Raw genomic sequence first — 14,296 nt, 5'->3', positions numbered from 1 at the left:
CTCAAACTATCTCTTTAAAACCTTCAACCCCAAGTACAAACTCCCAAAAACGAATCTCCTATAATTTCCACGTGTAAGTAATAAAAAGGAAAACCTTATAGTTTACATTATTTCTATAATCTTCCATCAATCAAATACTCGAACCATCTCTTTAAAACACTCAACTCCACAAAATCTAAATACCATTAACTTCCATAAATCTCCAAGGATACAAGGGTTGAAACAGTCGCACCAAGATCGAATGGATTCCGAACCCTCGATCCCAGCAATGCGTTCAGTCGATCCGGCCGTTCCTTCTACAATATCTTCGATTCCGTTTGCGTACGAGGAAGAGACTCGGATATCTCGTACAGGTCTCGGAGGTCACTCACTTCTTCGGGTGCTCGACCGAAGAAGTCTTGAGGAACTCCTCCAGGTACACCCCACGGAGAGTGTCAGAGTGGCGCGGTGGGCCGTCTCGAGATACCGGGAACCGTGTCCGCGCAAGAAGCCGGCTCTACCTAATACAGAAAACCGTAAGGTCGTTCTACCGACGGCCCTGCCCCGCCGAACGTTCGGCATTTCTTGCAGAATGCCACCTGAGGATCCTTCGGGGAAGGTCGGTCGCGCGCGTCGTTCGATTCCGCGCGCGGTTAATTGACATCCCCCTTAATGAGTGCGGTAATCGGTGAAATAATTGGACCGCGATAAACCCGGCCGACTTTCGCCCGTGAACGATAGATAATTTCGTAATTGATCCTCATTAGGAATCGGTCGTGCGCTCGGTTTATCAGCGATTTTAATTGACAGGGGAGGTTTTCAATCCGCGCGGGCCGAACGGACGCGCACGGGGACATTTTAATGCGCGAGAGAGATCTAATTAGGGATACGGTTCCCCTGGTTTCTGGTATCGAGTGCATTCGTTATTCGAACCGAAATCCGTGTAATTATTTCATTTCGTTGTGAATTATTAGTGGCGTTTAACGGCGATTGGAGGGTATATGGGATTGAGGGTTTGGGTACTTTTGATTAACATTGTGAATACTGTTTGAACGAGGTACTGGATTTTGTAAGTACTTTTGCTGCGTGATGTTGGTAACTTATTTTTATTTCATTATACAGCAGTATATATGTATTGAAATTTTCTATTCATATTAATACGCTTCTATCGGTATTCAAATTTTTACTAATATTTCAAATTCTAAAGCTTTTGTGGAGATTTTTCATGGAATATTTTGATTCTTGTTTTTTGTCAATTATTACTGAAGTTTGAATATTTGTAAGATTAAAATGATTTGTTAGTAATACTCAGAGGTTCACAATGCTCGTCATAATGCTGTCGTGAATGGGAGACTCATCCGAACGTTGCCTTTAATAGCGCTCGCGAATTAGGGGTGGGATGCGAAGGACAACTTCCCTTTAAGGGCCACACTTGACCGATACGGCTAACGGGTTCATTCCGTTCGGAAAATCGACGAAGAAAACCGCAGGGTGCACTTGCTGGGAATTCTCTGCGGTGACACCTGCTCAGGGCTCGGTTCTTAAAGGAATACCTGGATGACGCATTGTAACCGCCATTTACTGCAGATTATTTCTGTATCGATCCGTTATATGACAATCGTAAAATTTAAGTTTCAATTCGCATATGAAATTCTATAAAGAAATATATGTCTTCATAAATTGTGAATATTCCTTGGGCATTCGTATTGATTTTTAACCGTTTGCGGACGAATGTAGGCATGTTACTGAGATCAAACTTATGTTTCGAATATCAAGTTGCGAACAAATGATTTCACTATTCGAACAGCAAGGAATCAGTACACAGTTTCCTTATTTTCTATGATTTAAGCAGTCAGTGTTTAATTCAGCAGAATCTGCAAAAGGTTTTGTATACTTTCAACAGTCTTCGTCCGCAAAGGGTTAATTCATGAAAATGGGAATTCGAAATTACATGGTTTACTTGTCTGATTGCAGGAAATAATTATGTTAGAAATCCGAGCGTCGCGGGCGGACTAAGTCAGATCGATAATAAAACACTTCAATGGTTTGGTGCAACGGTATCATCTTCCTCGGTTGATGGAGGTCCAATTTTGGTGAGTATAATTAATTGATTTATATTTAAAAAGAGAAATCCGTCGAATAAAAAATTGCAGGCTACTCTTTGCAGAATAGAATAGAGTACAATGATGTTGCGTCGGTGAATTGAAGGAATAACAATGTTCAAAACGTCTGACGAGCATAGAATTTTCTATTAATAGGGCGGTAAAGCCATACTGTACACGACAAATCTTTTAGTGCTCCTTTTTCACATCTCAAACGTATTTATAAAGGTACAAAAGCAGTCGTTACGAATAGATGAAGGGGTTTTGTGAGAAATTACAGGCGCATGTTCCCAGAAGACCGCGCCTTCTATTTCAGGAATCGAAAACAAACGGATTTCTGTTAAATTCTGTTTCCGTTCGGCCGTCTACCTCATTCTTCCTGTTTATATTACAAATTTCTATGAAAACTAACCATATAATTTATTCCAAAATTAATAAATTTGCAAAAATTGATATAGACATTCATTTAAGTTCAAACAATTATTCCTCTCATATATAAATCCTAAACATACAACTTCTTTTCCATAACAATATAGAGAAATCGATATTTACCAGAAGATTACTCACAAGCAGAACTCAAAACTATGCAAATTCACATTTCTTGTAACTAATCAACAATAACAAAACTTAAGTTAACATTCTGAAACTCTTCTATAGAATCTCCGAGAGTGCATGTATCAAGACTTTAACTCATACTTCAGTTTGCATATTGCTAAATAATTTCTGTAACATCTCAAAATGATCTTGAAAATAAATAGCTTCACTTGAATACTATAATGAATATCCGAAGAAACCGACAATAATCTATTGTTACAATTTTTATAGAGATTACATATCAATCGTATTAAATCCTCGGTAGCTCTAATGTTACTAGATTTACGGATATCTATTATACAGTTTGTTCTATCGTTCTTAGAAAAATTGATACTCCTTCATTTAGATTTCAGAAATTCAAAGTTCGAAAGTAGACAATTATATATTTGCGTAATTGCATCAATCAAAATCGACCAGAACATTTACTAATGTTTATAAAATTCAATATTAGTGAAATTAACTTCTGTAAATCTAGCGTTAAGTCAGCACGCTGAATTTTTCATTCGATCGCCACAAGATCTCTTACACACGAGCTTCACAATTTTCCTTCTCGAGCGTGGTCCCGATATCAATCTATTTCGAAGATCCGCGCCCTTCTCGGAGGGCCCGAGCCGTCCCCTCCTCCCCTGTGATGGGAAGCCGGCTTCCTATGATCCGTCGCCGCCCTTATCTTTACGTGCGTTGCACTCGGCCGCGCGCGTACACGCACTGCTAGACCTATTCCGCACGCATATGTGCATGCGGATCACGCGCGGCTGCGGTGCGCCGGGCGGGAAGATTGAACGGGGAAAGAAAAAGGAGCGAGCCGCGGAACCGACCGGGATTTTTCGACCGCGGTAACGCGCCGACGGTCCTCCGCTGTTTGTTTAGCAGTTCATAATTGGATTCAGAACGATTTTATGGCTACTTTATTGCCCTACCTGGGGGTTTTAACGCGCATTATGAATTTTTATGGTGGTAGTTGAATGGAGGAATTATTCTAAACGTACAATGAAATTCTGAGAATCAATTAGAATTATCGTCGAAATTTGTATAAGTACTGTATCATTATCGAAATTTCTTGTTTTGTATTTTATAATTTTATCTTATTGTATATTCCGGGAGTTTATGGGCAGTGATTTTTGAATGCATTAACCCTTTGCGGACGGACGTCGGCGTTTCGGTGAGATGAAATGTTCAGATCTGGAAGACTGAGTCGTGGACAAATGATCTAATTAGTGAAACAGCAAGAGATCAGCATATAGTTTTCTCTTCTTATATTAATTAATTGATATATAATTTAGCTTCATGTGTTGGTTTTGTATGTTTCTTAAGGGACCGGAGGTATAAAGTTTACTTACCGCCAAACAGTACCTAAGCGGAAAGAAGTGCGCAAAGTGACTAGCACAGTAGTTAACGTGTTAAGTGTTAATATTACAATACTAGCAGTGATAAAAGTAATAAAATGATTTGTGCCATATATGCGGCATTGGAGTGAATAAAAGTGGCATTGGTCCGTTAAGAGTTAAGTTTTGTATTGTAGAAATTACGTGTTCGTAAATGTTTGTAATTGTAAGGTTCCTTTGAAAGAATGATTCGATTAGACTCTATTTTCGTCGAATAGAATATGAATCACTGTTGAATAGATACAGTTCATAGTTTCTCCAAAACCGATTAGAGATGGAGAAATCGGGATCGTTCGGTCATCGCCGTGCAGAATGGGATCCTACAAATAAGAGGTAGCCATTTTCTATGTGAGAGACATATTAGTGACAATTATCGTTCCCATGCTCGCGTAATTTTCACATAACGAAACGTCGCCGCGACATTCCCGTCCTCCTGGCCGCGGAATTATGCGGGAATTATCTACTTACTCCAGAATGCGAGCGCACGTTCCGCAATAAATACCGCCGCAGGTTTTTCCACGATTATTCTTTCTCGCTTTCTCCAGCCTACTGCGGGCCAGCATGATACGCGAATTAAAGATAAGTAATTACTGGTGACGCGGGCACGGCAAGCTATTTTCTCGGTGGCGTCGCGCCGCGGAAGCTTCTAAGGTTTGTTTTCAACAATTTTGCAATCGCTTCAGTCTTTTTGCAAAGTTTCTTTCAATCGTCTGCGACAGCGATCGCCATTGAAATGGAATTTCTCAATGAAAACTTTAACGTCAAAGATTAAAATCGTGATAAAATAATTACAAAACTTGATATTTTGATATTAAAAACAAAAATAATGATAGAGCAATGATACAATTTGATATTGAAAAGGTATATTTTTGTAAAATCATTTTCAAGTCTTTGGAAAACCAAAAGAGCTATATTGTAAACATATTTTCTACCTGATTTCATACAGTAAAACTTTGAAATTTGATATTTAATATTATACCTTGCATAACGCAGCAATTTGAGAAATATTAAAATAAAATAGCTTTGTTCCTCAATGTATGATTTCTCTTCCAGTTAGTTTCACAAAATATCGTCTTTATCTCATCAGAAAATGTTGAAATATTTCTAGTGAAAAACTTCCAAGTGCAAAGGGTTAAAAAAGATAAATAATAGTTTTATTTTTCAAGTACCTTTATTATAATTCTTCTTCCACTGTTTCGTATTCACGATGAACTGCACGTTAAAAGTATCAATATCGTTATGTTATATTATGAGGAAATAGTCCAAGTACTAAAAATACTGGAGAACAGTGAAAAGTAAAAGCGAATCGAGATGGAATCGTATAATTCAAGTTAATTAACGAGACTATCCCGAAACGAGGGGTTGACCTCCGGTTTTCGGCACCCATCAAACTTGCCGGTGGACGTCACTTATACGTGACGAGAATAACTTCTTTGGGCTGTATCGTTTTAGCGCCATAGACGACGCGTCGAAGCATTTGGTGCGATTATGCATGAACCTCACGTATCCACCTCCGGTCGTAAAAGGAGACAGGACGGGGCTTCTACTCAGTCACACTATTAATTAACAAAAACTTGAATCTCTATATAAATACCGTTCTCCAAATTCCGATCGTCGCTGATACACGCGTGTGCGTTCAATCTCAGAAAATCGGTGATTGTTTGTTTATAAGACACGAATTCTCCTTAGATACTGAAAACAAATAAACTTGATAAAATTAAGTGTATCTAAGCGAATTTAATAGAGTAACTCTATGTATGTACACAGTATAAAGTTAAATTTTGAGAAATTCTCATTGCAAGGGAAACATTTCTATAGATTTCTCAATCAAATTTATAATAATACTGTTCGACAAATGAAGAGACAATATTTATTCTAAATTCAGTAAAAATATTTGTCAGTTATAAATAGATGCACGTTGCAACGAACAAAGTGCAAGATGTTTTTAAGAACATACCGAAGACAAATTGCGTTACTTCTTACAAAATACTACCGACAAATTGCATTCTTAATACGCTTCGTTGCAAGCATCGACAAGTAGTAACTATGGACCGATAATCACCGGAATAATATCGAAGAAGAATACAGTGTACGCTATTTCTTTCGGTCTCTGTCAATCGTGGAGCATAACCACAGAGAGACGCTGCAGGACGTCCGTTTTCTGACCAGAAGCAATTTACTCGAGTTGCATCGAGTGGCACGCAAGAACTCGTATCGTGACTGTATTAATGCACGCGTGAATACACGCTTCTGTTTGACAGGAATAACTGGCGATACCATCGTCGATCGTGCATGAAGGGAATTACGCAATTTGTTTTTAAATAGTTACGGATGAGTAACGGTTTGCAGAAAAATTCTTCCTTTGGACTTTGAGGAATTATAATTTCACGATTACTACAATACAATCTAATAGAATTTATTAAGTAGAATAAACGAGCATAACTATAGAATGTTTTCAAGATTTATCTGACGATAAAGATAAAATAATCTTACTATACTAACTAATAAATATTATACTAAATGAAAATATATATTTAGTAGAATTGTAATAATATTAGCTTGAGTTTACAGTTTTCAAAAATAATGGGTCATGCAACTGATTATTTAATGATTTTATTTTGATGAAATTATATTTTTTAAATTCTTTAACTGTTGGAATTAAATCTCGTATAGCATTATTTTGTTCCTACGCTAAATAAACTGGTCTCATATTTCCATCTACCATTGGACTGTCGTTGCAGCGTTTTTTGCAGTCATCCAATTCAGCGATGTTTCTTCGACCTCTTCTTCCTTCCTCCTCTTTCACCTCTTCTTCGTCGTACTTGTTCCCTTTCGCGATCCGCCGACGTTTCGGAGATACAGCTCCTTGATTACTGCCAGATGTTTCTCGCTTCCGACCTTTCTCTCTTTTCTCCTTTCTCCAAATAAGAGAATCGGAGCTTTTTTGCGACGTTCGGGACGATTTCTTATCCGATCGAGACGCACAATGGCGAGAGATCAACGGCTGATTTAAGACACACGAACGTTTACTTTCCGAAAAATTGTTCGCATTCTCACTGGTCCTCCTTGAACATTGCTTCTTAGATCTCGCCATCGACACAGTATATCAAATGTTCACTCTAACTGACAAATATTTAATTTCAAACCACTTATACATTCAAACTTAAAACAATTTATTTATACTCTCTTTACCTTCATCTTATACATTTCACCAAAACTTGATCCACTGAATTAATTAATCAAACCATATCTCTAATTAAAGAACTGTTCCATCGCCGCACAACTAATATAACAATCAAATCATCAACAAGCCCAACCAACTCACAAACTCTCCCAAAATAAAATAGAAAAATGTCAAAAAATAATACTCATAGAAAAATCAGTCTCTAGAAAAACAATACATCTAACCAAACAACCATAACACCCAACTAACTCAACAATCGAACTACCAAGGCCCGCAGAAACCGCCCCAAAAGAATCCAAAGAAAAACCTGCACAAAGACCACCCCAAATAAAGGACAATCGACGAAATACGACGTAACCCCGGTGATAAAGTTGCACGGTCCCCCAAGCGAAAAAGCGCAACGATTAAAAGTTAGAGCACAGGGACCTCTGGTTAGCAGCCGCGACCCCGGTGACCTATCCTGAGAGCAGAGTCTTGTACGAAATTCGCGTTCGCTTTCCGTTCGACCGCGACCTTTCTCATCGTTCGTCGACTTTAAACCCTCGGCCCGTCCCCCCCCGGCGTCGGATCGCCCTTTTTGGGGAACCCGGAGGGAAGGATTCCTCGAGGGCCCAGGGATCGATGGGGCCCGCGGCTGATCGAACGTTTGTCGGCCGGCGGAATGGAAATACCATTGTCAGAGGGAATCGACGGGACAATGTTTGAGAAATTCCCCGTGGCCGCGCGAGAGATATTGCGAGAAGCGGTTGATCATTCTGTCTCCTCCGCCGGCCTGGCGGCGCGGATTTTTTCTCGGGTGTCCTGCCCGCTCGCGGCGCGGACCGCCGACTCCTGCGCCTCGCCTTGTTCCCTTTTAATGGTGGAATTTCTTTGGCCTCTCGTTTGGGTTAGAATCATACCGCTGGCCTGTTCCCGGTGAATTAAAGGGATGTTCCCGGCGATTTATGATGGATGATTCGGCCGCGGTGGAATGGGAGCGTGCGTCCTGGGACTCCCGGAGAATAAAAGGGAATTATTTACGAACGGTTCGAACGGCGGGAGTTATTATTGGATCGTCGGATGCTTGCGGATTCCGGTTTTCAGGGATGCGTTTCGGGGATGGGTATTTCGTGTTTTGTTGTGGTTTTGCTGGGTGAAGAGTGTGTCGATTGTAATTGAGGTTTTGAGAGTCATTGGTGTTTGTGTTTTGGTGACTGTACATTTTCAAGTTAAGTATCTTTATTGGTAGGGAATTTGTTAGTTTGCGTGTATTCGGTGTAGAATGGTAATGGGAAGTTAAGTAATAATGTGGTGAGTTAATGGAAGTTAATGTTGTACTGACATGGGGCTGAAAAGTTATTAAGGGAAGCTAGAGACTTTTTGTTTTAGAATATTATAGAGATAGCAAGCTGATGTTTCACTTTGTAAGGACGAAGATTCTTCGAAATACAGGAAACCTTCAGCAGATGAAGTTAAATTATATATCGATTACTTGAATAATGGAAAAAGCTGACTACATACTGATTTCTTGCTGTTTGAGTAATTAACCCCTTGTCCTACAACGAGTGAGGCCCGTGGTGAAGATTTTCAACATAATTCAACAAATATATATTACTTAGTTAATTCGAATTCAAAATAAATATTATTCCTCTGTAATCAACTATTACACTTAAAAGGAAATATAGGAATAACACATGCTTAGAATTTTTCTCTTTCTCCAATAAATTATTCATGACAAAGTAGCCGTATCGATGAGAGTTGAGAAAGAAATCATAGGTCAAGGGGTTAAATTATGTTTCTATGTTTTACGAAGAATGTGTAATTCACCAGGAAATGTTGAAACAGACGATAATTTCAGATGTAATCGATAATATTATAATAATATAATAAAATTACGAATGAGTATCGATACGATCGGATATAAATATTCGGTGCTCTTATCTGTATGTGATTCTTTCATCTTGCTCCTGGCGAGATCCTGCTCGAGAGGAGGAGCCGAAGTAGGAGGATAATCCAACGGGCAGACAATACGCATTCCACTCGTGTGTTTTGTCGACGGGACAAATTGCAACGTCCGTTAAACGATCGCTTTATGCCCGCGGCGGCCTTTCCTACCTTTAACTCGGTTCGCATGAACCGGCTATTTTGACCGATTCTAATTACGATTAGTTGCACCGTGACGGGATCAGAATTGTATTGCACCGTGAACATTATCGCGTCAGCTGTCACTTACAGAACGGAACCGGCGACGAACGCCGATTGAATTCCGATCGAAAAATGTCGGTCAATTGAATAATCATAATACATTCAACATGGAATGCGAGAACTTCAATATAAAAGTCTCTTGATACAATCACATTTTATTCGTTGAATATTTATTTGCTAAATAAATACAGCAGAGTTTGAACTAAGCATATATTTATTAATATATATTTAACACTAACCGTGCCGGGAACAGGTCAAATGACCGGATTTAAAATTCTAGGTATTTTTATGTAACATTAATATCAATTCCTATATTGTTCGATTACCCAGGTTTTCAATTCTTGCCTTTCCTTTTGTTTCTGTTTTTACTACAAAACAGTTATCATCTAATTTGTTTATCTTCATTTCGCAGCCAGTTATTTGACTGTTTACGGCACGAAAAGTGTCGATACGGTTAGTGTTAAAGACGATTTACAAACGCTGGTCCTAGCTCGATCGTTTGTGAACTGACTCGGCAAAACGAGACGCTCGACAAGTGCAATAAAAGGGTGTCCTCAGGTAATACTGACCCTTGCGAGACAGGGGACTGCACTAACGCACTTCCTATACCATTGAAAATATATCTAATGCTTACTCTCTGCATTATTATACTAATTTTTCACTTGAAACTCCAAGAAACTAAGATATATAATGGAATCTCTGTAAAACATAGAATAGTTTCCTTTCAGCCTTAATATGATATACCCAAAGTATCTGTAACTGTCAAAGCATGTCCATTGTTATTAAAGTAAATAAACAGATTAATTTGACTTGAATAATAAGTAATTGTCCTGGCCACAAAGCATTCGAACAACAAGAATTCATTCGACTAATAATCTCAAGCAAACATCTGGCCCGAACAATGCAAACAATTTCAAACTCCGGACTGCCGTTATAATCCCCTGAAAGTGTCCCAGGTCCCCGATAGACGAGGGTTAAGTGAAAATAATCGCCGAACGTTCCGCGCGACAGAACTCAAGCGGAGGAACAAGATAACGAGTGGCTACTACCGCCGCTGCTAAGAAGGTCCATTTTGTCGTCCAGCGGCGTTTACATGGCTCCCAGTAATGTAACCCGGTCGCAGGCCATCAAACTTAACACAAGAACAGGAGGGTGCGCGATAACTCAGTGGCAGCCCGTCGCCCCGGAAATCTGCAATATGGCCGCCGTATTCGGAATCAGTCGCGGAACACCGAAAGAAACGGCGCAGCCTTGTCGCGGTCTTCCTTCTTTGTCTCTTTGACAAATACCCGCGCTTTCATTCCGTCAGGATTTTTGGTCTCGAGGCGATTTCTCGCGTTAGGTCATTCCACGGTGTATAATGGGTGATCGCTTGATGGTAGAGGTGTACGAGAACCTTAAAATATTGAGTAGGATATTTTTTTCACTTTCCAGTCGGGTTCCTGAAATTTTGAAATAAAGAATAAAATATGGAGTGAAGAGAATAACTAAATAATATTTGATTATATTTCATTGCATTTATTATTTCTTCTTTTGTACTCGAACTGAGAAACTTCCTTTTACTTAGATCCGATTTTTTGGAAATCTCTACTTGACAGCTAGGCTAAATGCAAGTCTATTTGGTTTTTATCTGTTCTGATTCAATTTTTGGTGCTAATTTGCTATTTGTCGGTATGGTTACACATTAACATTTGATATTATAAACTAAAGACTAGAATATAAAGACAGACATCACATCTCGCGACAATAAAGTTTTGAGATCACTTGATAGCTAAGCTGAGGAATGGAAGTCCAATTGGTCAGTTTTATCTATTCCCATCCGATTTCCGATGTTAATCTGTCCCTGGTCAATATAGTTACGTGAAACTAATCAGAAGTATAAACAAAGTACTCAATTAAAGACTTTTGTCACTGTACTGTTCCCTAAGCGCCAAGATATAAAGACATCTCCCGCCAATAAAATTCGATATTTTTATCTGTTCCCATCCCCTTCTCGATGTTAATTTGCCTCTGGTCAATATATTTACACGAAACCAATCAGAAGTACAAACAATGTACTCAATTAACACTAGATTTACGAAACGAGTCAATGTGACTCACATTGAATTTTATAAACAACTTTTGGTAAATACGACGATTTTGATTCATGTAGTAACGTAAATATATACTCTAATTACCTACGTTTAAACCTCTCCTTTCCAATATCTATATGAACGAATATCAATTTTTATAATTGTTGAAGTTAATGCATTGACCATGCTTGTACCGTTTTTTGGAAAACCCTACATCCTTGCAGTGATTGGTCAATTAGGGTCTGGGGCCTGCGAGTTCTCCAGGTATAGATGCATGTACTGTCGTGGCAGTCTTGTAACCACCGATTTCTACCAATAGTTTCTTCACCGTTTAATATCTCTGTATAAATATAACTATTACTCTGATATACTCTACGCGTGTATTATTTTATTCCACATAACCCCTCAACAATAATAACGATAGAACAAACTCTATATTAAATGCCGGTAAATCTCGTGTCAAAGACTTTTGTCACTTACTGTCCCCTAAGCGCCAAGACAAAGACATCTCCCACCAGTAATGTTCCAAGATCACCCGACGTTTTCATCTGTTCATCCCCTTCTCGATGTCAATCTGCTACTGGTCAACATATTTACCGATCGAAACTATAAACAAAAGACTCAGCGAACCCCCCTTGCCTCTATCCCTTCTCACTAGACATCAAGTCATATCCCAACGGTATAAATAAGGCAGTGAGTCAGAAGGTGTGCGAGGAGGTGAGTCAACCTCGACGGCCAACGAAACTGAAGCGAACGGACGGACGAAAGCGTCGTCTTCCGTGCGGGCCACCTTCGTGACGTAAATATCCGTCCGTCCGGCGTCGCTCTGTTATCCTGTCGCGGCAGCCCGCAGCTACCCGGCTCGCGGAAGGGGGTGAAGTCAGGTGAAAAATATGGCCGGCGGCCACGGACAAATTTAGCGGGGATATTTCATTCGCGTATATGCAGCTGCCGCTCTTTTTCTGCTCGGCCGACGTTTTTTCACCGGCGCGGCGCGGCGCGGCGGTCAACGCTTTTCTGCTTGAAACGGGAATCGCCGCGATGGGCGGCGAGATTTTTGGTGGGCGGCGTGTCGGCGGGACTTCTGCTTGTTCTTACAGTTTTCTTGTTGCACCGAGTTATGGATCGAATGATAATTGAGGAGATCGCTGAAAAAGGGCCTGTACACTGAAATGACGAATTGAGTACATCGCGTCGGAGATTTTGCTCGTGGTTTTTTCTGTGTGCCGTGTTTGAGTTGTTACGTAGCCATTAGGGACGGAATTTTGGATTGATGTTAAATAAACGATAACTAGTTGTAGATACTTTATCGGAAAAGGAGATATAGATTTGTGGATCCCTTTCTCAGAAACGTTCCTAAGTGTACGGTTTTCTAAAATTTTGACTATTGTGTCAACGACCTTTTTTTCAATAATTAAGTTTCGACTAGGAGTCGAATTTTATTGTATCTACACGATGTGAAAATGTTGAGAAAAGGTTATAAAAATCTTGATATTTTAATGTCGTTGAGAAAACTAATTTATTTGTATTTATGGGATTTTTATAAGTGCCGACTAGTCGATGCATTAGGGTGGCTTCTAATTCAGTATCGTGAAAGTTATTTTTAAGAATTATAAGAAAAGAAACCACGACAGACAATATAAAGGGGATTCTTGTATTTTATTAAGGATCTCTTGAACCATCTATTTCAGTGGAGTTGTAACAATGTCACAACACCGATGTTTGTGTTCTTGCGTTACGCAGAAATTTACAACGCAACATCGCCCGCACAGTGCTAAACTGCTAGTATATTTCCATCACGAAAGATTATATTACTGGACGGTATATAAAGTTTTACGAGTCACTTTACTCTGCAACCTCACCGTCCTTCTGTACCATTACACCATTTACCAGAATTATCCGACTCGCCAGACGTCTAATAGACAGATTCCTAGTGATCATCTCCACCGGTAGCAAACGTATTACTTTACTTAACCTCTTTTGCGACAATGTCTGGCAGCGAAGATTTCCGGCTGAATTTAATAAACGTGAATATTACCCAGACCTCATTAATCACAGGCAAACTAGCCTGCGGTAAACAAACTCCATCAATCTGAAGCTCTACTCAAATTCTCGAGAAACAAAGGATACAATACCAATAATAATTAATCTTTTTCCTTCCTTCTATCATAACCCTTTGCACTAGCCAATATTTTTCATTATAAATATTTAATATTTCCTGATATTTATAATCGCATTTAAACTTTTGCACTTCCAGCAATTTTTAATACGACATTTCAGCAACTCCGAATCATTTTTCTATGAGCTACCAGTTACTTCAGGAGTATTTACAATACAAACGCGTCTTTGTGAAAGATTGAAGATCCTGCTTTGTCATTAAAAAAGACGCGTATCCATTTTGGAGTTATGTTTCATTAAAAACGGAGTCAGCAACTTCAACGGAGTGCAAAGGGTTAAAACTACCATAAAGAAAAATTCATATACCTCATCCAAAATGTAATATTGAAACTCTTAATTGCATAATTTTCTTACGTTGAATCCAATGTCAACCGAAAGTTCCCTCTCGACTGAAAAGTATTGAATCCTGCTACAATCATCCTCCCATCGATCGCATCGCATCAATATTACGTTCTCAAACGTGCGCGATTAAGTAATCAAGGAAAGGATAGAAAATCAATCGTAAAGCGCGTAATTTTACGGCTTAATCGTGCGGGGACGCGTTGATCCCGTCCATTTAATAAATCGCGACAATATCTCCGGCGTTTAATAAGTTTACGGGAGCATAAAAACACACCA

General features: G+C 39.3%; 1 protein-coding gene and 1 long non-coding RNA gene across 4 annotated transcripts in view; one reads left to right on the top strand and one right to left on the bottom strand.

The window, feature by feature from the left end:
- Positions 1 to 14,296, top strand: part of if (integrin subunit alpha inflated) — a 96,653-nt gene that overhangs the window by 31,701 nt on the left and 50,656 nt on the right. For both annotated transcript variants that reach the window (XM_031980287.2, XM_031980286.2), the window contains exon 3: positions 1,954 to 2,072. In XM_031980287.2, the coding sequence (XP_031836147.2) occupies positions 1,954 to 2,072 (119 nt within the window). The remainder of the gene's footprint in view (positions 1 to 1,953; positions 2,073 to 14,296) is intronic.
- LOC143175263 (uncharacterized) lies at positions 9,902 to 12,081 on the bottom strand. 2 transcript variants are annotated; one of them, XR_013000008.1, is made up of 3 exons: positions 11,981 to 12,073; positions 11,695 to 11,840; positions 9,902 to 10,870 (listed from the first exon to the last, which is right to left on the bottom strand). It is a non-coding gene; the product is annotated as an uncharacterized LOC143175263 (long non-coding RNA). The 2 variants fall into 2 exon arrangements; XR_013000009.1 differs by lacking the exon at positions 11,695 to 11,840 and having other exon boundaries at positions 11,981 to 12,081.

The sequence above is a fragment of the Nomia melanderi genome, chromosome 1 (genome assembly GCF_051020985.1).
Source record: "Nomia melanderi isolate GNS246 chromosome 1, iyNomMela1, whole genome shotgun sequence".
Classification (NCBI taxonomy): domain Eukaryota; kingdom Metazoa; phylum Arthropoda; class Insecta; order Hymenoptera; family Halictidae; genus Nomia; species Nomia melanderi.
The sequence above is the reverse complement of the archived record's forward strand: the minus strand, read 5'-3'. Positions and strand labels throughout refer to the sequence as shown.